The 25443-nt window shown below is 42.7% G+C and overlaps 1 protein-coding gene across 1 annotated transcript in view; it reads left to right on the top strand.

Moving 5' to 3' along the window:
- Nucleotides 1-4159, top strand: part of SH3RF1 (SH3 domain containing ring finger 1) — a 150004-nt gene extending 145845 nt beyond the window's left edge. The window contains exon 12 of the mRNA XM_048847681.2: nucleotides 1346-4159. Coding sequence (XP_048703638.1) covers nucleotides 1346-1514 — 169 coding nt within the window. The 3' untranslated portion in view covers nucleotides 1515-4159. The remainder of the gene's footprint in view (nucleotides 1-1345) is intronic.
- Nucleotides 4160-25443: the final 21284 nt, after the last annotated feature.

Raw genomic sequence — 25443 nt, 5'->3', positions numbered from 1 at the left:
GTCACCTGTACTCTTTGTACCAGTCTAAACCAGCCTTCCGTGGCTTCCTGAGCTTTCCCAAAACACACCAGCTTCAGGGACGCAACACTGTGGTTTTCCTCCTTGCTGGCCTTCACTGTCTCACTAGTTTTCGCAGCTTGTGCAGTTCTGTTCAGCTGAATCCTCCTTTCTCACGGCTGGTCAGGGTTGGAATCCAGGCCCCCGTCTTTCTTGGCAGGCAGCCGAGAGTCAGTTGTGTGCTATAGCCTTGGGCTGGAGTCAGCGTCTTATCTTGGGACCTAGCTGGAGCGTCAAGTTAACCCATTCCCTTCTCCTTTCCTCCCTCTACAGCCTCTTGTAACCTGCAAAGGAACCTTTCACTCCACACTCACACCTGCAACCCTTCCCACAATACATTTTACCACATATACAAGCGCTAGCAACATACAATGCTAAACTGCTTACCCAGGGATCCCCATGGGGGGGGGGACAGTTATATTGTGACACTTGGGGGGGTGTCCCGTTTTTATTTTAGGAAATATGGTCACCTTACGTATGCTGCATGCCGCTGTCAGTGATGCGTAGTATAGACATAGCCCAAGATGACTGAATGGACCTATATGTGCTTAAAACAGATTTGGGAGAAAGTGAGTTTTAGGAACTTGTGAGTGTAAGAGGATTAATTTTATATTACAGTGAGATAACTGGAAAGAGCTTTTTCTTATGGTATTTGAAGAAAATGTTTTTTTTCTTCAACAGTCCAGATGCCAAAGGAAAATGCTGATCTACACGTTATGTACAGTAATTATTTATTATTTGTGTTACAGTAGCCCCAAAACATGCTAGGCACTGTCTAAACAAATAAGGTACCACGCTTCTTACTCTGAAGATCTTATAATCTAGAAAGACAAAAATAATAAACATGCAAGCAAATACATGTCTTGTTAGTTACTCTTTTAAAATATGCCACCATATAATCATGCAATTGGGAAATGAAGTACAGTTACTGCTGTGCAATCTTGAAGTCTGATTATTGTTAAGTCACTGTAGCTGGAAGAAGACAGCACATATATATCCAAAAATGTGTTTACATTTCTTTCCCATTGTGTGCCATAACCATCATATATTTTTACAGGGATCTTAATGAAAGACCATAAGAGGTATTTTATATACATTTGACTTGGATTCCTTATGTTAACATTCCTTCTGTTATTTTCTGTCCAGGATACATTTATTTTTCAGTTCTTATGAGCTCTGTAACTAGTTCCAGGGAGTTTCCCGTTCTAATAACATGTATGGGAACTTTTTTGTAAACAGTACAACATTCTGTAAAAATCCTGAACTAAAATGCCTTTTTATTGTACAGATACAGGGTCGTGGTCTCCTATCCCCCTCAGAGTGAAGCAGAACTTGAACTTAAGGAAGGGGACATTGTTTTTGTACACAAAAAACGTGAGGATGGCTGGTTCAAAGGCACACTGCAACGAAATGGAAAAACTGGCCTTTTCCCTGGCAGCTTTGTAGAAAACATCTGAGAAGATCCTTTTCAACAGATGCAAATCACACTACACTATAAAATAGCACAAATATATTAGCAGAAAGAGTGCAGTCATGGAAGTCTTTCAAATGACAGTAATATAAAAAAATATATATTTCTCCAGTGTTCTATAGCACAATTGAAAGCAAACAAAGATGATGAAGGCATCTGCTATTTTTATCCCATTGGATTCTTAAGTGTAATGTGTGCCTTGTACTGTCTCATTTATTATACAGGGGAACTCTTTTTCCTTCAAAGATGTTACACAAACGAACAATTGTTTACAAGGCTGTAACTAATTTATTCTTTCTTTAAAACTTGAATTTTGTGTAATCGCTAAATTCTTGTGATTTATGATTTTAACAAATTATTAATTTATGAAATGTTAGCTAAGGGGAAGCTGGATTCTCTCCTTTTGAGTGAGTGATTATCTCTAACATAGAGCCTCCCATTTTTCCTCCTGACTTTTTCCCCCACTGTGTATGACAGTGGAATTAGTCTTTGTTTTATGGGTTAATGTTGAGTTGTGGTGATGATGTGATGTCAAACTGAAATTGCAAACTGGGAAAAAATGGAATTGTGTGGTTTTTTTCCTTAGGACAGAATATATCAGTTGTTCTTGAGTCTAATTCTGCTTCTTAATAACTGCCCAAGCAGTGTAACATTTCTGGAAGGCAAAGGCATAACAGTGCAACTGAATAAACCTCAATAGTCTGAAGGATGGGAAGGAAGAAATTGAGAGGATGCCAATAAGAAATTCCCTGTAGCTTCTGTTTGTTCAAGAATTTGGATAGCTGAACAAAGTTTAACTTTGCATATTTGGCTAGTTCTTTGAGCATTTAGTACTCTCAGGATATAACTGAGATAAAAAGAATGTTAAAGCACAACAGTAGAACAAATTGAAAGCTTATGCTCAAATAAATTTGTTAGTCTCTAAAGTGCCACAAGTACTCCTTTTCTTTTTGCGAATACAGACTAACACAGCTGCTACTCTGAAACTTCTAGTTTGATAACAGCAACTTATTTCCTAGGGTTGAAAACTTGAGTAAAATTCAAGTTGTATTCAATGTCTAAAAATGCCTAAGAAATTTAATTTGCTTTGTTTTCTTTTCAAAGTGATTTGCATGGCCAGGAGACGTTTTAAAATGTTTGAGCAATAGTGATGGTAAGTGATGCACTTGTGTTAAAGTAAAAAGTTGTGAAGAGACACTGTGAAAACTTCGCTAAATTTTTAACCGTTGCTACTTTGATACATTCTGACTTTTTCATTGTCTTGCATGTATTACTGAAATCTCACAGTAATGTAAACTGTGCATGGTTTGTATTTTTCATTCCAATTTCCTGTTGTGGGTTATTTTGCTCTGGAATTTGCCCATTGCAGGGGATATTAAGTAAACCAGAATTCTGTTGTAGTCCAAAATCCACTGACCAAGACTAGTGAGTGACTCACTCTCAATACAGTAAGTATCCAGTGTTTGAGTCAGTAATAAAACATTTTTAAATCACTCCAGGTGATAGGTGTAAAGAAGACATCCTGCAAGAAGAACACTACTTTTACTCTTTGCGGGTTTTGTGAGAGGTTTGATGCTGGGGAACCCACAGCATCCAGCCGAGCTTGTCTTTTTTACGTTGCTTAATTATAATGATTTCATTGCTTTCACTTGCAAGGTACTAAGCACCATCAATTCCCATAAAAGTCAATGGAAGTTGAGGATGTTCAGCATCTCACAAAGTGGGGCCAGTAGTGTGATTGTAATGTTGTGCAACACACAGAAAGAGGAATATACTAGCTGGTGATGAATTAAGTCATTGGCATAACTTCTGATTAAAATGCAGCTGAAAATTTAATTTTAAGAATTACAAATGGAAGAATAATAAACATTAACCATAAGGATTTCTTGCAATATCAGGTAGTGTCATGATGGTCTTAAAAATAAATATCTATAAATATATATAGCTGGAAAGGACATCATTCCTAAGCTAACCATCTGTATGAAACACTGTACAATTCAGTTCTTCTGCTTTTAAAATATTTTTAAATAATTTACTTGAATATTCATGTAATATATTAAGGTTTTGTGAAATGAACTTTAGTTAGAAAGAAGCTGTCATCAGCTTTCATCAGCATAAATTGACACTAATGTGTCAAAATATTCTTATTTTGGGAAATTAGTGCATTTTATATTTTAAAAAAAGACTACTAAAGGTTTAAAAAAAAACATTTTTTTCTAGCTCTCTACTCTCCATACTTTGTGACTAAAGTACCTCTATTCATAAGGTTTCAAGGTGTAAAGTCAGTTAAAATATCAGCTGTTAATAGTTCTGTTAGATTAAATACATTTTCTATTGACTTTTTAAAGACACTAAATTAATGTTTTGTAACAAGGGCTTGTTACACAGCAGTGCAACAACGATTTAAAATGCAGTTTATCATGCCTTTCTTGTGATCTTTGTAGGGTTGGTTTTTGGTTTTTTGGGATTAAGTCAGTGTAAAAACAGACAAACCCTGTGCATTTGTTTTATGTAATTCCATAAAGAATTTTTGTAAAATATTTTATGTCTATCTTTGTGGTCCAGGAAATGTTAAGTATTGATTTATTGTGTTAAGCTCCTATTCCTAATAAATATTTTCTTAGCAAACATCTTAAGCAGAAAGCGTATGCAAAAATTAATAGAAATTACTTATAACAAGTTTACAAATAAAACTAACAAAACTTAATTTCAGAATTCACAGGAGGATGTGTGTGTTTATAAAGAAAAAAAATATTCAAATACCATAAGATGCATTTCAAGGGGAAGGTCAGAAAAATATAATGTAGTAAGCAGCAGGGAGGACTAGATGACCTGACTGATCTTTTCCATATCAATGATTCTGTGAGCAATCTTACCACAAAAAGATTTCCATGCCAAGCTGAACATGTCTAATTACATCGGTTTAGGACTGGCAGAGTATCATCAGGTACATATGAATAATAAAGTGTTTCCCTGGAAGGATAAGTGTCTGGTACATTTGGATAGTTATTTTCAGATTACAACAGCAGGAATTCTTTTGGACTTTATTGCAAAATTCAGTGTCTAAAACCACAAGAAAAGAGGAGGTTAACATTGTTTTGTGTATGTGTGAATGAGGGAGGTCAGACCAGCATATCTCTCCATTTTAGAAGCATTTGAAGAAATTATGTACCCAAATCATACTGACAAAATAACGTAATTTATCTGCTTTGTTATGAATTTATCACCACAATGTTATTACAGAGAAGTGAATGTTGTTTACAGTCAGGGCAATATTAATCACTGGTGTAAATAGGTGCAGCTCAGTGAAATCAATGCACACTCTTCACCAGTAGTCTATTCAGCTCTGAGTGTCTTAATCTGACCTTATACACGCACTTTCTAATTTTGTCTGTAAATATCCCCCCACCCAACTTGACAAATGTTTACCTTGCATGCTGTTCTGCCCTTTGGACATTGAAAATGTACAGATAATTACAAACATGGGATGGAATTTCAACCCATATTTAATAGTTACTGCTAATTCTGCTTACATGACTCAATAGCCATACAACTCTTAAAATGTAATATACACTTTAGGCCGATGGAGAGGGATTGTTTTATATTCAGGGTAGACAGGAAAGGAGTATGTTTTAATGTAAAATGGCAAGAGACTGGTTGAGAAAAGGGAGAGAAGGAATGAGTAGAGAAGAGGGAAGAGAGGCAAGATGGGATGGTTTTGCCACAAATGGGAAGGGGCTAGAAGAGAACATGAGATGGGGACCCCAGTTTTAGGGATGGCTTGAAGGACAAGAAGGTAAAGGGAAGGGGAGATCCTATTTTATGGTATGCATTTTCTTGAACAAAGTGCAATACAAACCCACTGTCTGGCTGTGATGTAGCATGAAGCTTTACACTGAGATGTCTTCTCTCGATGCCACAGAATAACAATATGCCTGCCCTACCTTTGACTGCAGCAATAACTGTATCATAATCTACAATGGTCTGATGCTTTTGTATAAGCATTTTTTGTTTTCCTTTTCTTTTATGCAGAGTAGTCTCAGGATGACCAAATTGCCTTGCCTAATGTCAAACAGTTCACTTTGACTTCACTCATGATGAGTGCTCCTTTTTACCTTTGAGGGTTTCAGAGTGCTGTTCTGAGATATTTGGATATTGCTTCCCATGTAAGTACCATGATCCATATGGGAGCTGTACTACATAGGGTACTGTCTTTCTGTTTGATTTCTTTGCATTGGAACCAAATTGAGATATTGTCTATTCTTTTTATTATATATTGATTAGTCTTAGAAAAACAAGTTCCTTTCTCCCTGGTGCGTTTGATAAGTTACTGTGGATCCCCACCATATTTGCATAATTTGAACATGAGAGGCAAATTATACCACATTAGTTCAAACGATAAATAAACCAAACGAATTGGGGCATGCAATAAGTGGGCACAGACTAGGGTTTGTGTTTGGTTTGTGTGTTGTAATCAACTCCAGCCATGGCCTCTATTTTTTTAATAAAGAAAAAAGTCCTCAATTTATATCACCAAAAAGGGATGTCTACACTACAAAATTAGGTTGAATTTATAGAAGTCGGTTTTGTAGAAAGCGTTTTTATACAGTCAATTTTGTGTGTCCCCACACAAATGCTCTAAGTGCATGTAGTCGGCGGAGTGTGTCCGCAGTACCGAGGCAACAGTCGACTTCCGGAGCATTGCACTGTGGGTAGCTATCCCACAGTTCCCGCAGTCTCCACCTCCCATTTGAATTCTGGGTAGAAATCCCAGTGCCTGATGGGGCTAAAACATTGTCGCAGGTGCTTCTGGGTACATATCATCAGGCCCTCCTTCCCTCCCTCCTTCCATGAAAGCAAGGGCAGACAATCGTTTTGCACCTTTTTTCTTGAGTTACCTGTGCAGACGCCATACCACAGCAAGCATGGAGCCCGCTTAGCTAACTGTCACCGTATGTCTCCTGCATGCTGGCAGACGCGGTACTGCATTGCTACACAGCAGCAGTTTATTGCCTTTTGGCGGCAGACAGTGCAGTATGACTGGTAGCCGTCGTCGACGTAGTCCTGGGTGCTCTTTTAACCGACCTCGATGAGGTCAGGGGCGCCTGAGCAAACATGGGAGTGACTCAGCCAGGTCATTTCCCTTTTAAGTTTCGTCTCATGGCGATCGAGTCCTACCGGCAGTGCACTGTCTTTTAATCAGCAGTCAGCAGAAGACGATGGCTAGTAGTCATACTGCACCATCTTCTGCCAAGCACCCAGGAGATGACGATGGCTAGCGGTCGTACTGCACAGTCTGCTGCCAGCAAGATGTATAAAGATAGATGAAGTGGCTCAAAACAAGAAATAGACCAGATCTGTTTTGTATTCATTTTCTCCTCCCTCGCTTCGTGAAATCAACAGCCCGCTAAACCCAGTTTAGAGTTCTATCCTTGAGGTTTTGAGTTCTGTCCTTGAGGGGGGCCATTCAGTTTCTTGCAAAGCCACCCCCTTTGTTGATTTTAATTCCCTGTAAGCCAACCTTTTAAGCCATGTCATCAGTCGCCCCTCCTTCCATCAGGGTAATGCAGACAGTCGTTCCGCGCCTTTTTTCTGTGCAGACGCCATACCACGGCAAGCATGGAGCCCACTCAGATAACTTTGGCAGTTAGGAGCACATTAAACACCACGTGCATTATCCAGCAGTATATGCAACACCAGAACCTGGCAAAGCGAAACTGGGCAAGTAGGCGACATCAGCGTGGTGACGAGAGTGATGAGGACATGGACACAGACTTCTCTCAAAGCATGGGCCCTGGCAATGTGGGCATCATGGTGCTAATGGGGCAGGTTCGTGTGGTGGAACGCCGATTCTGGGCTCAGGAAACAAGCACAGACTGGTGGGACTGCATAGTGTTGCAGGTCTGGGACGATTCCCAGTGGCTGCGAAACTTTTGCATGCATAAGGGCACTTTCATGGAACTTTGTGACTTGCTTTCCTCTGCCCTGAGGCGCAATAATACCAAGATGAGAGCAGCCCTCACAGTTGAGAAGCGAGTGGCAATAGCCCTGTGGAAGCTTGCAACGCCAGACAGCTACCGGTCAGTCGGGAATCAATTTGGAGTGGGCAAATCTACTGTAGGGGCTGCTGTGATGCAAGTAGCCAGCGCAATCAAAGATCTGCTGATATCAAGGGTAGTGACCCTGGGAAATGTGCAGGTCATAGTGGATGGCTTTGCTGCAGTGGGATTCCCTAACTGTGGTGGGGCTATAGACGGAACCCATATCCCTATCTTGACACCGGAGCACCAAGCCGGCGAGTACATAAACCGCAAGGGGTACTTTTCAATAGTGCTGCAAGCACTGGTGGATCACAAGGGACGTTTCACCAGCATCAACATGGGATGGCCGGGAAAAGTACATGATACTGGCATCTTCAGGAACTCTGGTCTGTTTCAAAAGCTGCAGGAAGGGATTTTATTCCCAGGCCAGAAAATAACCGTTGGGGATGTTGAAATGCCTATAGTTATCCTTGGGGACCCAGCCTACCCCTTAATGCCATGGCTTATGAAGCCATATACAGGCATCCTGGACAGTAGTCAGGAGCTGTTCAGCTACAGGCTGAGCAAGTGCAGAATGGTGGTAGAATATGCATTTGGACGTTTAAAAGCACGCTGGCGCAGTTTACTGACTCGCTTAGACCTCAGCGAAACCAATATTCCCACTGTTATTACTGCTTGCTGTGTGCTCCACAATATCTGTGAGAGTAAGGGGGAGACATTTATGGTGGGGTGGGAGGTTGAGGCAAATCGCCTGGCTGCTGGTTACACACAGCCAGACACCAGAGCGGTTAGAAGAGCACAGGAGGGCACGGTGCGCATCAGAGAAGCTTTGAAAACCAGTTTCATGACTGGCCAGGCTACGGTGTGAAAGTTCTGTTTGTTTCTCCTTGATGAAACCCCCCCGCCCCTTGGTTCACTCTACTTCCCTGTAAGCTACCCACCCTCCCCTCCTCTCTTCGATCACAGCTTGCAGAAGCAATAAAGTCATTGTTGCTTCACATTCATGCATTTTTTATTAATTTATCACACAATTAGGGGGATAACTACCAAGGTAGCCCAAGAGGGGTGGTAGAGGAGAGAAGCACCAGGAGGGGTGGTGGAGGAGGGAAGGACAAGGCCACATAGCACTTTAAAAGTTTAAAACTTTAAAACTTATTGAATGCCAGCCTTCTGTTGCTTGGGCAATCCTGGGGTGGAGTGGCTGGAGGCCCCTCCCACCGTGTTCTTGGGCATCTGGGTGAGGAGGCTATGGAACTTGGGGAGGAAGGCGGTTGGTTACACAGGGGCTGTAGCGGCGGTCTGTGCTCCTGCTGCCTTTCCTGCAGCTCATCCATACGCTGGAGCATATTAGTTTGATCCTCCAGCAGCCTCAGCATTGAGTCCTGCCTCCCCTCATCACGCTGCCGCCACCTTTCAGCTTCAGCCCTCTCTTCAGCCCGCCACCTCTCCTCCCGGTCATTTTGTGCTTTCCTGCACTCTGACATTGTCTGCCTCCACGCATTCATCTGTGCTCTGTCAGTGTGGGAGGACAGTATGAGCTCAGAGAACATTTCATCGCGAGTGCGTTTTTTTCGCCTTCTGATGTTCACTAGCCTCTGGGAAGGAGAAGATCCTGTGGTCCTTGAAACACATGCAGCTGGTGGAGGAAAAAAAAGGGACGGTATTTAAAAAGACACATTTTATAGAACAATGGGTACACTTTTTCACGGTAAACCTTGCTGTTACCATTACATACATAGCACATGTGCTTTCGTTCCACGTCGCATTTTGCCTCCCCCAGCACGTGGCTAGCCCCTCCAACCTCCCCGTGGCTAGCAGCGGGGAACATTTCTGTTCAGCCACAGGCAAACAGCCCAGCAGGAACGGGCACCTCTGAATGTCCTCTTAAGAAAAGCACCCTGTTTCAACCAGGTGACTGTTAATGATATCGCTCTCCTGAGGATAACACAGAGAGATAAAGAACGGATGTTGTTTGAACGCCAGCAAATATACACTTCAATGCTTTGTTCTACAGTGATGCCCGAGTACGTGCTACTGTCCTGGAGTGGTAAAGTGTCCTACCATGGTGGATGGAATAAGGCTGCCCTCCCGAGAAACCTTTTGCAAAGGCTTTGGGACATCCAGGAGAGCCGCGAATGCCAGGGCAAATTAATCATTAAACATGCTTGCTTTTAAACCATGTATAGTATTTTAAAAGATACACTCACCAGAGGTCCCTTCTCCGGGTCTGGGAGGCAGCCTTGGGTGGGTTCAGGGGATACTGGCTCCAGGTCCAGGATGAGAAACAGTTCCTGGCTGTCGGGAAAACCGGTTTCTCTGCTTGCTTGCTGTGAGCTATCTACAACCTCATCATCATCATCTTCCTCATCCCCAAAACCTGCTTCCGTATTGCCTCCATCTCCCTTGAAGGAGTCAAACAACACGGCTAGGGTAGTCGTGGCTGAACCCCCTAAAATGGCATGCAGCTCATCATAGAAGCGGCATGTTTAGGGCTCTGACCCGGAGTGGCCGTTTGCCCCTCTGGTTTTCTGGTAGGCTTGCCTCAGTTCCTTAAGTTTCACACGGCACTGCTTCGGATCCCTGTTATGGCCTCTGTCCTTCATGCCCTGGGAGAGTTTGACAAATGTTTTGGCATTTCGAAAACTGGAACGTAGTTCTGATAGCCCTGATTCCTCTCCCCATACAGCGATCAGATCCCGTACCTCCCATTCAGTCCATGCTGGAGCTCTTTTGCGATTCTGGGACTCCATCATGGTCACCTCTGCTGACGAGCTCTGCATGGTCACCTGCAGCTTGCCCCGCTGGCCAAACAGGAAATTGAAATTCAAAAGTTTGCAGACCTTTTCCTGTCTACCTGGCCAGTGCATCTGAGATGAGAGTGCTGTCCAGAGCGGTCACAATGGAGCACTCTGGGATAGCTCCCGGAGGCTAATACCGTCTAATTGTGTCCACAGTACCCCAAATTCGACCCAGCAATTTCAAGGCCAATTTCAGCGCTAATCCCCTTGTCGGGGGTGGAGTAAGGAAATTGATTTTAAGAGCCCTTTAAGTCGAAAAAAAGAGCTTCGTCGTGTGGACAGGTGTAGGGTTAAATCGATTTAACGCTGCTAAATTCGACCTCAACTCCTAGTGTAGACCAGGGCAAAGAATATGGAATTAGGCCTTAGAGTGGATGTAAAATACATGTTAAGTTTTTCTTTTCTGTTGAAGCTGAAGCAAAAGCAAGCCCTTGCTGTGTAATATTGAATTAGGAACATATTTGGCTCACTAGTGCTTAATAAATCTCTAACTTCATTTTTTGTGCAAATAAAAACACAAGCCTTAAAATTATTTCCTTTGTAGATGGCATTTAAGGATGTCAGGAGAGGGTGAAACTTTACATAACTATCCTAGTATAACAGACCAAGTTTTACAGATGAATTTAGTTTTCTTATTTAATGTACATTCAGTGATCTCCCTAAAGTCAGGAAAGTCAGAAATAAGGTAGCTGTTCTAGCTTTCTTTCATAGTCATGGCAATACAGCACTTGATTAAGAGAAGATCACATGCTGTTTGGAGAACTTCCTGTACTACTTAAACACAACATGTCAGATTGAAGATGGAATGAAAATCTCAGCACTGAGTTTTCCAGTTTTTGTGGTTAATTAAACCCTTAGCATTACTTGTGAATGTGATTTTGTTATGGTTAATTTCCTGTCAGCTTTCATGAGGATTTTAAAATAAGTGACTGTAGCGACTATAGTGGTTATTTATGGCATAGTCATGGACTATGGATGATGGACTGTCTATCTTTGGGCTCAGCCTACAGTAAATAACACCCACCGCTGTTCCTCATACATCGAGAAAGTTTTTCTTCCCTATCTGCTGCAGGGTTCCATAGCCACCTAGGAGCCACAGTTCCATATTTTGCCCAACCCAATGTGTTCCAAGATCACATAAGAGCACTCTTTCCTCACCAGGTGACCTCATCTGTTCTTATAGTCCATTAGTACCTCTCTGTTCATGAGTCTCAAATCTACTTCTCCATCTACTCACATCTCTTCTTTATTACTTTTATTTTATTTATTGGATATATTTCTAAAAACAACCTCTGAGAAGTAGAATCAAAGGTTCTTCCCAGCCTATTCATTGCATGTGGGAATTCACAGATGAGGGCATAGGAGTCTGGAAGTCCACTTATATAAGATCTTCCTTCAGCATCATTCTCTTGCTACAGCATTAGCATCCATGGACTTCAGTAGCGTGAGTGGCTCAGAAGCCCACAAATGCTTTCTGAGACTGGAGCATAGTAAACATTTTAAAAATTCTCATTAGCCACCTTGAGCTGTATAAATACTTTCTAAAAATGTTTTGTCTTGGTCCAGCCTTCAGAATCATTAAGTCATCAAACTATGCTAACAAGTTGCAATAATGTTAACCCTGAGCCCTGACTGTTCACTGGGATTGAGAGTGAGATGACCAGCCTGCACCTCCTCCTTTACACGATCACTGTCAGTTTTAAGCCACTGTAAAAAAAAATGTCTAGGAAAAGTCTGTTGAACTATGATTCAGCATGGATGCACCTCAGATGGTTTAAACTGGGTTTGATTGGTCTGCATGAGCTGCTGTTCTAACTTAAGTAGAGCAATGGCAGCATACACAGGGACAGTTCAGGCTTCCCTGCCCTATTCCACTACTGTGTGTCATCCTTAAACTAGAGGAATCGCTAAGGTAATAAGCATCCAAGCTTAACCATAGTTCAACAAACATTTCCTAGACATCTGAAAAAAGACCTGATAACTTTTCATATAATTGGAAAAATAAAAGCATTAGTTAGGGCTGTGTTATCCTTTTCTTGAGGATCGTATTTTTCCTACTAGCATGGGGAAGGCTGTAGATCAAAGGTAAGGGCATTTAGCAGTATCCAGTGACACATGGGAGACTTGGTCATGTTTCAATCAAAACCATGTATGTGCAAGTCCAAAATTGCAGAGTGGCATCTGGTTTGCTAGCTGCTGCTAACCCACAGCTGTCTTGTGGTTAGTTACTGCACGATTTTCTCATGGTATATCTGTGGACACATGGGAGAGGAGATGAGTCAGCAGCTGAATCACTTTAAAGTGGTGACCTTCTATGTATTCCACAATGAGGGACATGCCCTAGGTCAGATTTCTTATTCCAGCTGGATGAGATTTTCATAAAAACTGAAGAACTCGAACTCTAAAATGTTTAAATATAAATAAAAGTTTAAAGGTTTTTGCCCTACTCCCCCATTTGGTACCAGGCAGTCTTGCTCTCTCTTAAATATAATGGGATCAGGAAAAGCTGGCAATTTATTACTCCTTATCAAAAGTGGTTCTTTGTGGCTATATCCAGTTTTTAGTTTCTAAAACTGTGGAACATAGAGAACCTCTACTCCCTATAGGTCATTCAAAGCATCTGACTTCAATAATTCATGAATCACTAGAGTCCCATAGGCAACATGCAGTGTAACTTCCTTATAAGGATGGCATAAGTAAGTCGTCTTCAGTGAGACAATATAAGTAAAGTCTTTCTTCAGACTATTTTGAGACCAACCCTTCGTGAGAGCCTTTTTCCAATGCACAAAAAGATACATAATTTAAAAGCTTGACAAAAAGGAGAGGCATGAACACCCTAGCTAACCACCTGGTGCCCTAGAGACTGGGGGATGGTGTTTGTGCCTAAGGGTATGTCTACACTGCAAAAGTAAATCCACAGCAGCAAGTCTCAGAGCCAGGGTCTATAGAGACAGGCTCGCACACAGCACGCACCTCGCAAATAGGTGTGTAGACATTCCTACTCAGGCTGAAGCTTGGGCTATGAAACTTTCCCCACCCCCAGGCTTCAGAGCCCAAGCTCCGGCCTTAGTACCCCATCCGTAAAATGGGGATAATAGCGCTTCCCGTTCCGTACCTCACAGGAGTCGTGAGGATAAATTCACTAGCGATAGTGAAGCACTCCAAATATTTTGGTGAGGGGGCTAAAGAAGAACCTACTAAGTAAGCATTCATGAGTAAGGCTATGTTTTAGTGGCGGGTATTTTAGTAAAAGTCATGGATAGGTCATGGGCCATCAAAAATTCATGGCCCATGACCTGTCCATGACTAATACTATATTCCCCCTACTAAAGTGTGGGGGCGGGGGGGGGCGGGGATGCCACGGGTGCTCAGGGGAGGTGGCCGGGGGTGTTGTGTTTGGTGCTGGAGGGGAGGGTTGGCGGGGCTGGCAGGCTCCGCATCTCTCCGGAAGCAGTGAAATCACCCTCTCTCAGCACTTAAGACCTAGGCAGAGGTGTGGCCAGGCAGATCTGTGGCTGCCTCCGCCAAGAGCTTTGGCTCCACAGCTCCCATTGGCCAGGGACTACAGCCAATGGGAGATGTGGGAGTGGGTGCCTGCAGGTGGAGACAGTGCACAGAGTTGCCTGGCCACACCTCTGCCTAGGAGCTGAGGTAGGGGGATGTTGCTGCTTCTGGGGAGCCGCCCCACAATAAGCACCACCCAGAGCCATCACCCCGTCCTGTGCCCCAATGCCCTGCCCCCTCCCAAACTCATGTTCCTGCTGGGGAAGGGTGGTGTGATGGCCCAAGACTGCCCCAGCAGTGGCCATGCGACTGGCCCAGGGGCTGCTATGACCTCCATGACAAACTTCCAGGCTTATTCCTGAGTCCTAGTGTATTACTGACTAGCATTGATGAAGTTGGAATTTTCCAGGCTACCTTTCCCTTCTTCCAATAAAGACTGCATCAGATTCAGTTTTTGAATGCAGAATGGCATGCTCCTACAATTAACAGTTTGAGATATACTGGTATATCATTGATACAGCTTCAATTTTTCTTGAATAAGAGCCAAACCTACTTTTAAAACGGTTCTGAGATCTTGATGTGCCAAGCACAAGAGGCACTTGAAAGAGCACTTTGACCAATCCTGCACTCTTGATCTTGCACACCTACTGTTTGTTATCATTAGTTAATGCTGGCAGAAGTTTGCAGATAGAAAATCTGCTTCTGTATGTGAGAGAGGAAATCGCTATTTGAGTGTGTTTTGACCTTATCAGAATGATCCACTGCATTTGTTTCAAAACAAAATGTTGTCAAAACTGATATGTTCCCATGAAACATTTCATTTTGATGAATCCACATTTTCCAATGGAAAATTTCCAAGCACCTCTAATTGTTTTATTATTTATTCACCATTTGGTGCCACCAATATGCTATACAAGACTCAAATTTAAAAACAGCCCCTGCCGCCAAAGACTCTCAGGCTAAAAGTGTTTTACATTATACCATTTACAAGACTTCCAACAGCTTGTAGCTTTAACTGCCACTGTACTAATTTTCTCATTTTATTTAATAATACTATAGAATATTTCTGGAAGAAAAGGTGAACTATATATGCTTTCATAGTGAGCCCATAAATAAAAGGAGTCTCTAACCAATGTATTTAATATTCAGTTGCTTTACTTTGAATGTTAGTGGAAGCATGTGTAAGACTGAGTCTGATAAAACATGTCATCAGTTCTCTCTGCCCACAAATGTGAATCTTTTAGGCCTTGATACTGCAAGAAACTGAATGTGCTTATGCTCCGATTCAGCAAAATCCTTGAACATGTTCTTAAGTGTTAAGTGAATAGGGATGAACTTAAAACATGTTTAGAAAGCTAAGCATATGCTTAAGTGCTTTGCTAAGTCAGAGCCTTCATTCCTATTGAAGTCAATGGACCTGTCCTTAGAACAAAGCCACATGAAGAAACATGCACTGAAAATGCAACTACTTATATGCATCAGCTAGTTCCAGCAATCAGTATACGTATATTAAATGCAAAAATTAATTCCACTTTTTCTCTAATTAAACAAAAACAATAAGTTTTACATTTCACATGCCATGTCCCTGGGTTGCGTTTACATGTTTTCACCAGCTTTTCAATCTGAACTCAAAAGCCAAACAAACCCTGAACTAAAATTTCTGTCCCTATTTATAAAACAGTACCCCTTTGCTATTCAGTGCCATTTCAATGTTGTGCTGCTGATTGGTTACCACTCTCAATCCCAGAGATGGATACCAAATCAGTAGAGCTGTGTGTATGTACAGTGAAAACTGTCTTAAGTTACAACTTGAGTGGTCCTTAAAAATCAGTCATCCTGTAGAAGTGATTTTTAAATAGAGGCCAAGCAACATTGTACTAAAAACTCTGGAGATAACATGTAAATGGTTGTCAGACAGTGGTTGTTTAACAGATGCTGTCCCTAGCGCAGTTTGTGAAACACCTTGGGATGAAAGGTGCTATACAAACAAAATATTATTAACACATAGCAAGAGGTGTTCCAAATCTATTTAGCTGAGGCTGTGATCTGGCTATGGAAGTGAGAGGAGGTGACGTGCATTGGGGAGCTCAGCAAATATTTTCCATTTTCTAGCTTTAGTGTTAATGGTGGTGGCTCACTGAACTCACCTAAACAAAATTAAAATATGTATGTTCATCATCGAGGCCCTTTGTGAGGGGGTGTTCACCTCACAATAGTCTGGAAAGGTTAATGTGGCCCAGAAAGGGTAAACTAACCTGATAGGCCACAGCTGAGGGAGAATTAGACTTCATAAGCAATCCCTAATGGAGGCTGCAGCACCAGCTGAGCAGGAGTGGGCTGGGCTGGGCTGGTGTAGTGTAGTGTAGTGTAGTTTAGTTTAGTGTCGTGTAAGGTTAAGAAGAAAGGGGGTTGTAGTGTGGAAACTTACAGTTACACTCTAGGCTTAGCTGGGTGAAAGCAGGAAGCCTAGGAAGGTAGTAGAAGTTCTGGGATCCTGGCCCAGAAGAATGGTTTACCAAGAAGCCAGATTAAGATGGATTAGGAAGCAGTCCAGGGAAATAACAGCAAGGTTTGGGAGGGAGCAGAGCTTGGTTGTTGATTGTAGGGTCTTTGGGCTGGAACGCAGAGTAGTGGTTGGGCCTGAGTTCACCTACGAGCCCCAGAGGGAAGTAGCATAGCTTTGCCTTAGAAGACTCCTAGGAATGCTACCTGGACAGTCAGTCTGGTGAGACTTTGAAACCCTGGAAGGGAGAAACCCTAGAGAGCCAAGCAATGAAAAAGGAGCCTCTCAACTCACAAAGACGAAGCACTGCAACTGCCGCAGCGTGTGAGGGGCTGCAGCACAAGGAAGAGACCAAAGTGGGTGTCGGTCTGGGCAGAGTTTTTCCCCAGATGTAACTACAAGGAGGCACCCCAGTGGTGAGTAGAGAACCCCATGATTGCCTGGCTCCAGCAAGTGCTTTAATACATGTTTAAGTTCCACTGATGTACTAAGTGCTCTGACTGAGAGAGAGCAAAAATAGGGGCTTCTGTAGGACTTTTAAAACACTGTTTGCTGATGCAAACAGTGAGAGCAGAACGTCTGACTCAGCCAAGCCCTTTTGTTTACTGTAGCATGGCTGGGTAGCTCAGCATAGGCAGTGAGATGAATACTAAATGTGACTGGTTCCAGGAAATCTGGCAACACTTTGATCAGCATATGCCTGTCTGGCATTAATCATGTGGAGGCTCATGTCACTAGGGCTGGAAATCTGCTACAGACTGTGGTGAGAAATTTATAGACATGGATGGTGAAAACTGAGGAAAAACCCAGCAGCTGCTAGCAGTGTGGGGAAAGGAACTATACTGCATTGGGTGTAAGCTGGATGTTGCAACAGCAAATCTGACCTAATAATGTGTGAGCACACTAGGCCTCTCAGAGAGGGGATGAAGGACCACTACATATAGTTTAACAGAAGAATAGAGTCCAGAGGTCTCATTTTGGCTGATTATCAGATATATGTAGGATAGGCATATAGGGTTGGGTTTCTGGTGAGAACTCCTACGGGAACTGATAGAACTGTTGTCATCCAGTTACCTAGCTTGAGAGGTGGGCAAAGCTCTGTCTCAGATTCATAAGGCTCTTATTCCAGGCTAAATGAAGTATAAATTTATATTGACTGGGATTTACCCATATCTTAGGACTTGCCCTTAGTGTGTTGAGAGGAGTTTGTGCGGGAGGATTAGGATTTGGGTTCAGGTTCAGGGAATCCTTAAGGTGTTTTTCTGTGACTGTGATTTCCTTTCCTAAATTAAGCTTAAGGCTGTCAGACCCACATATGTCCATACCGGCAACGTTGGGTAAATTGATCATTTTAGGTACCCTGGACTGAAATAACAATTTGTTGCCATCCTCCAAAGTACATATCAAGAAAGCCATGTCTGCAGAAAAAACAGCTAGGTCCCCAAAAGGAATATGGTACAAATAAAATTTAGACCACAGCGCCAAAACCTGAAGGCTTTCATATACTTCTATTTGAAATAATGGATCTCCAGTGTAAATCATCCAAGCACTGGAGTAGAATAGCTGTTGTCAAGAAGGGTTTTAGGAAGGCCAGCCAAAGGAAGCAACTATGTGGGAACATAAGTTGGTAAATTATCTTTCCCAAGGGGCTGGTGTGGGGGACCACAGATCCACATGTTCCTTTCTTCTTGCTTCCCCTCCTGGGGCTCCTGAATACATGTGGTGCTCTGGGATATGTGTGTGCACATGCATGTGGTTTCTCTGCCCTTACCAAAGTGATCAGAGTGGGTGCACTGAAGAGTGTATTCCTCTTCATCCTTTCCTGCTGGAGGACAAAGAAGGGTGGTTGGCCTTCAGGAGAGTTGCTCCTCTTCTCTTCCCTTCTCAGAAAGAAGTGGGGCAGAATTTGGGGTGGTCAGGGGTGTATGTTCCTCTCTCTGCTCACAGTGGTTTTGTAAGAGGATGGGACTGCAGAGGGAGGTTGCATGCATGAAAGAGCTAGGAGTACATCAGCACTCTTCTCACTCAGCCTAACCTAAGATTGGAATAGATACAGGGCTGATGAAGTTCTAGATCAGTGATACTCAGATTGAGGCTCGTGAGCCACAAGTTGCTCCTTAATGTGTCTGTTGTGGCTCCTTGTAGCACATATTAAAACACTGTGATTTTAAGTATTAACCAATCAGGATGCTTTTACTATGTTTTTAACTGAGTTACCAACTCGCACTAAGTTAACTTTTTTGCTGTAAGAATACAATAATTATATAACTAAATATAATATGAATTCACACCCTGTGGCTCTTTTGGGTAATGTTGATTGCTAATTTGGCTCCTTAACCACTGAGGTCCAAGTATCACTGTCCTAGATCATCATCAGCAGATTAGACAACTGGAAATAATTTGAGTGAATTTGCTTGGTCAGATATTTATGTACTTATCTAGTACAAGTGCATCAGTGGGCTCTGTCTCCCCTGAAATTGCATGGACTCCAAAAATGTCAAACAAAACAGAGTTTCTTGGACAGTGCTAGAGATGTGATGACGAAGAAGGCCTAACTCTAAACTAGATTTGCTAATGTCCAAAACCTATGAAATAAGGCTATAAACAAAAATTGAGAACATATGGAATTTTAGGCCCTGATCCTGCAAAGAGAACTATATGGACAAACCCCTGCAGCCACTGACTTCAATAAGCGGAGGCAATGCATAAGAGGGGCACAAGGGGTCAGGTGCCCCCCGCCTTCAGATTCGCTTGCTGTGGGGGGAGGGAGAGGATGTCTATCCTCCTGCTGCTCCTGGCCCCAGCATGCTTGGCCCGCATTCCTGGAAGCTGAGCCAGGCAGGGAGCGGAAGGGTCAGGACCAGACACTGCTCTCACTGGCTGCTGGGTCGCTGCTCCTTGCAGCTGCCTTAGAGAGCCTGGCTGGGGAGGTGGCAGGCCACCCCCTGCCCGGGACAGGGGCCAAGTGAGCCTGAACCCCTCTCCGCATGCTCAGCCCCTGTCATCAGCAGCCAAGCCCAGGCAGGAAGCAGGCCACCACCGCCTCTCCAGCCAGCCTTTCTCAGGCAGCTGCTGTACCCAAAATGGCCACTTCAGCTGGGCTAAGCAGCTTTGTCCTGCTCCCTGCCAGGGCCCTGCTGCTGGGGAGAGCAGCTGAGTGTGCTGGGGGACAGGTGCAGTGTGTAAAGGACAGAGCCCCTGGCCCTGCAGGTAACATGGGCAGAGGAGAGTGCAGTGGCCCTGGGCTGGGGGTTGTTGCTGAGCAAAGGAGACACATGGGGTGGTCATGTGTCCTCCCGTTTAGATTGTGTCTACTCAGTATGGGAAGGCACGAGTCATCTGTTTCAACAAGGCTCTGTGAGAGCACGTGGGTCCACGTGCACTGTTCTCTTTCCAGGGATAGGCCCATCCATAGCCATCTCTGCCTCAATAAAACATATTGCATGTGTTTTCTTGTAATATACAGATAAAAGTGTTCCAGACAGGAGTTCCTATTGCTTTTGATTGTGCCAAAAATTATGAGGCAAAAGAATGTTTGCATTCCAATGAAATACTTGTAACCCTTCTGCCCGTCAGAGTTGGCAGCAACAAGGGCCGGGTTTGCTATCTAGGGGTTTCATTCCAATAACACAATGCAAAACCGGCTCAAGCCTTCACCCAGTGACCTGGGACAAATATATACCACCCCCGCTGGGCGCCTCCAAGAGGCAATACTTTCCCTGTCGCAAGCACAGAGTCTGAGTGTAGCAAAAGCCTTTTAATAAAAGAGAGAAACAATGTGGCATTACGTTGGGGAAACACCACCAACAGGATTCATAATACAACCCATGAACAAAAAAATCCTACCCCAAGCAAATTGGGGTGTGACCTTTCCCTTTGGTTCTTGAGTCCAACAACCCAAAGTCTTTGTCCCTGGTCAGTACAGCACCAGAGTTCGAAAGTTTATCTGCAGAGTTTTACTTCCCAACCTGGGTGGATATGTGCGGGGGGCGGGGAGGGTTAAGGAGCACCTTATGTGGTCCAAAGCTAATTGCCCCAACCTCTCCATGGGGCTCTGCTCCGCTCTGCCAGCCGCCCCCATGAGCTGCTCCAGCCATCCCACGAACCGCTCTGCTCCAAGAGCCACTCTGCTCTGCCAGCTGTCCTGCAAACTGCTCCGCAATAGATCTTCAGGCTCCCCCACTAAACACAACATTCAGTGATTTCAGCTCTTAGTAAGTTTAGCTCTTTTGTGATTTCAGCCTGTAGTAGGGGAGCCTCAGTGCTGGTGCACCATCGGCCCAAAGTGAATTCAGCTCAGCAGCCTAGACTCCTAATGGAATCAAAATTAGCTCTGATATTCCACAGTGGAGGAAGTGCAATTAGCATGTAAGGCCCTCACCAGGTATTAATACCTATCCTCAGCCTCTCTCAATTCACTGAGTTTTGGAACCCATGTCCCTTCCTTAGCAAGTGCTACTTAGTTGTTGGCGAGTCCCTCCATCATAACCAAAGGCCAAGTACAGTTCCACTGTCCTTGATTCACATAATCAGGATACTAACAACTTATTCTTCCTGCCCCAATAACAGAGAAACTGGGGATCCCACAGCAGCCAAAGTGACCATTTGGGCAGCTATGGGCTCATGGTAGGTGGGGTGGGTGTGCCTATGCAAATGAGATCAGCCCCTGAAGTTCTTTTCCACAACTTGTCACAACTCACCACCAGATGTCAGAGTGGAGCTCATCCTGACTCTGTTTACATACCAATATTTTTATCCTTCAGTTTACTTGCATTGGTATAGCTGAAATTGCCTTGTACTAACAGCCTTATATTACAATAGATGACCTAATGGAACAATCTAACTTGTGGGCTGAATTGATTGGTTACTGTAACAGGGCAGCTGCCTCCGATGTGTCCTGCCTGTGTTTCCCCATCCTCGGGTCATCTTAAGAACTGCACGCTGCCGGTCCAAAGGTGATTTAAAACATTCTCCTCCTGGGGTCCGCTTTATTTAGTCCCTATGCAATCTGGCCCCAAACTACCTTTTGGTGTTTTTCTCCTCTTAAGAGGGCTGGAGACTCCCTACCTAACTGGGGAAAAGACTCAGGTCTTGGGAGCTTTTCCTCGGCCTCTGCCACAACTACTCGATCTGTTGCTCTTGTAACCTTATTTCTCTCAGATGTGTCTCCTTAGGTTATTGCTACACTGCAGTGTAAGCCAGGGGCTCAGACTCAGGCTGGATCCCAAGCCACCATTTGGTCTACACACAACTCCATCTGACTCTGGCCTCAGCCCCAGGACTCCACAGGCTGAGTGAGTTTGAGCCCGGGCCTTCCAGCCCTTAGGTACAAGCCACCCTGTTATAGTGGCATTAAAGAAAATACAACTATATCTGAAATTCTGGTGACTTTAGGGGAAAGGATGGAGTAGTGGCCCAGGTTTATAGGTATTAGTTTTCTGAGTGTCTTGTCTTGTCTTTGTTTTTTCATGATGCTGCCTTGTCATGCAGTTTGCTGTTCTATTTGTTTATTTTCTAAATCATCATGAAAGATTTGTAGGGAACATAATTATCTTTATTAAAGCTCCATAAAGGATAAAGACAAGCATAAGTGGGAATATTACTATGCATGTTTTTTATTCAATCTAATAGTGGAATTGAACTTTGATATCATAACATTCTTTAGTTACACACTTAAGCAGACTTGTGGACCAGTGTCAAAATGTTAAGACCAATAAAGAGAAAATTATCTTGGATGTTTGCTTTTGACAGAACAGATGAATTATCAATTTACTTGCCAGTTTGGTACAATACATAGCAATAGTTTCTGTCCTTTACAGAAGAATGTTTAGATTTGATTCTTTTTGAATTACCAGTTGGTGAACTATGTACTACATCCTGCTCTTTATAACTTATTGATTTTTATCAAATGAATCTTTACATGTCTGCCTTTTAAATGCAACTGATGTTCATTAAGAACAATTACCCAGCAATAACTTGTCTCTATGCTGGCACGTTTATTTGAACCAGACAGTGCACAATGACTTCATGTCCACAGGTTCTCTTCCCCCAGGGAGTAGTCTCTTTTATCAGAAATGGAATGACCCTCTTGTCAGTGTAACAGATTTGTAAACTCATAAGGATCTTGTTTTGGAATTCCAAGTTCCAGATGTCAAAAGACGAGGGCACTGTTGCATTTATATTTGTTTCCAAACCCCCCTTATTGGCTGGTTTGTCTTTTTTAATCCTTGTATATGCATGTTCCAGATACTGAAGGCTTAGAGTAGAAAGGCTTCCTTTGAATGCCTAAATAGCTGCATTTAGTGCCTTATTTATGTCAAAGGCAGGATCATCATCTTCTTTTTTTTTCTTTTCCTTCTCCTCCCTAACAAACATAAAGAACCTAACTGGCCGGAACTCTAGAGGATGCTGCTTCTGGATGTAAGCATTACAGTGCAAATGGGATATAAATAAGTTAGCTACACAGTCAGTTTGAGGGAAACAGATGGGGGCTGGACTCTTGTAAGTAAAAGATAGTTTAGTTTAGTAAAAGAACTCTCCCTCCCCCACCCCCACCCCATCATTATCACAAAGGGGAATATTCACTCCTCCATGCCCAGAACCTTAGTAAGAATGGTAGTCCTGCTATTGACTTAATGGGAGCTGAACTTGGACTTTAATATGATTCTTCCCCAACCTGGTTCGTTTATCTGTTTGCTTTAACTTATTTACTGTACTATGTTATTCTTGGGGCCTGGTTTCTGTATACTTGCAATTCATACTCTAAATATTTATACTAGGGTAGCACTACTGTACAGACACACAGTAAGTAGAGTTGGTTGATATGTTTTTTTGTCAAATGTTTTTTGGGAATGTGTTGTTTTTTACCTAAATGCAAATTATTTTAGAAAACATTCATTTTGTCAAGCTTTTCTGTTTTTCTATGAAAAATGGAAACTGAAATTTTTTAGTAAAAATATTCATGTTTTGGTTAAAAAATTTGGTTTTGGTTTCTGAAAATTATTACAAACAACCTAAAATTTTTACCAAAACCTGTTTGGACATGGAATGATCTTTGGTTTTAGTGTTTGGGGTTTTTTTGTTTGTTTGTTTGGGTTTTTTTGGTTTGGTTTGGGGGCAGAGATGGGGAACTTTCCACAAGAAACTTAAATACAAATGGCAAAACCCCATTTTCCCTGAAGAGCCCATGAAAAATATTTTTGGTACTTTTTGACCAGTTCTAATAGTAAAAGACAGTTCATGCCCAAAAGTTCTTACTGTTTAGGGGCCTGATCTGCAATTTCCATTATGTGAGAGAACTCCTGCACCCTTACAGAGTCCCCATGACTTCAGTGGGGTGCTATGGGGTCATAGCAGTGAAACCACACAGACAGTGAAGTGAGGGATCAGTGGACAAGAGAAACAAAAGAAGTATTATCCCCAATTAAAGATGGAAAACTGAGGTTCAGAGAGTTTGTGACTTGTCAAGTTACACAGGACATCTCTGGCAAAGATAGGGATTGAACTCAGACCTCCTTAGTCCCTGGTCTTAACCACAAGGCTACCCATCAATTAGTTCTCTTCATATTCTAGTGCTCTACCATTGACCTTCCTCCTCCTGTTTCCTGCCTACTGCTTTCTCATCCTCACTCATGTCACATAGAAAATGTAAACTCTTGGGAGTAAGGCCTGTGTCTTTCTCTGTCTGCACTTTTGGCAGTAGAAATGAAATGCTATTAATAAAAATATTCTAATTGTAAGCACTAAATATTTCCTCTTGTCTGTATCCTCATATTTTTAAAAATGAAATTTATTTATAGAGAAGTGCTGTTAGCCCATTAACCCTTGGTATGTTTCGATAGATCTCATGAGAGTTTGGGATCCAGATGGCATGCCATATTTTTTTTCAAAACATTTTAAAGTTTGTGACAGACAGCTGTCTCACGCTGTAGGAGCTCCTTGTCCAGGTGACTATAAAGCAAACGCATTGCTTGTTTCCATTAGAGCAGAATAGTTCTTTATGAAAGAGTGCCTGTAACTCTGAATATCGATTTGATCAAGCAAACAAGAATGAGTTTTGTATACATAAACACTGCACATCCCATAGGCATAGTGGAGATGGTCAACAAGTCCTGTAGGAGTTGGCTGGACTGTATGCATAGCGTATGTGATGCTGTAGTGCTCACTGAAAGCGGTTGCAGGTGTTCAGGGATGCCCTTCAGTGTGTGAACAGAGTTACAGAAAAAGCTAGGGCAATGGCTGGCTCAAGAGACAAGAAGTAGATTTAGTTTGCCAGTACAACCATAGGCCTGGATGGTGGAGAGCAGGAATTCATTGCCATCTGATGTCATTTCAGAGGCCTATCTGAAATGAATCTGGTGGCCTCATTCTGGTTCCTGGTGGACAGGCCTTCATGTATCTCCGCAAATGGTAACTTGTAAATTTGCAATCTCAGGTACCAGTTCTAACGCTGAAAGAGACCCTGAAGACTAAACTACCCTCTTATCCATATTGATGGCCCCTTTGGGTCAGGGTTGAGGCACAAAGGCAGAGCAGGGTGGGGAAATCTTGCACTGTTGCTTTTCATTCCATGCCTGTGCTGTGACTTGATAAAGAGCGTCAGTCTCCAGTGCTCTCCATCTGGCATTTGCATATGTGCTAAAATTCACAAGAAAAGCAAAAACAGAAAAATCTAAAGTACGATGATGATTAGAAAATATTGTAGAATACAAATGATGTAAAGCCTTTAGCAACCAGTGTTCTACACGGACAGGTGAATAAAACAGGAAACAGCATGTTACAGTACATATATTAACTCATATCTGTATCCTTGGGGAAGCAGCCTCAAAACAGGAAGATTCAGTGTGCTGCCAGACATGCAACACCCTGAGCAACAGTCTATTTGTTCTACTTGATGTTCCATAGGACGCTGCTTCTCCTGGAGTGCATGTACACTGGATGAGTCATGTGACTTTAAATCTAACTTTCAGTAAAACTGTAAGAATTTTTTTTTTTACAAAACATGTTTTCGTTGGAAAATATTGATTTGTCAAAACTTTTTGCAGAAATATTAGTTTCAATAATTTGTTT

The sequence above is a fragment of the Caretta caretta genome, chromosome 4 (genome assembly GCF_965140235.1).
Source record: "Caretta caretta isolate rCarCar2 chromosome 4, rCarCar1.hap1, whole genome shotgun sequence".
Taxonomy (NCBI): Eukaryota; Metazoa; Chordata; order Testudines; family Cheloniidae; genus Caretta; species Caretta caretta.
This window is presented reverse-complemented; position numbering and strand designations above follow the sequence as displayed.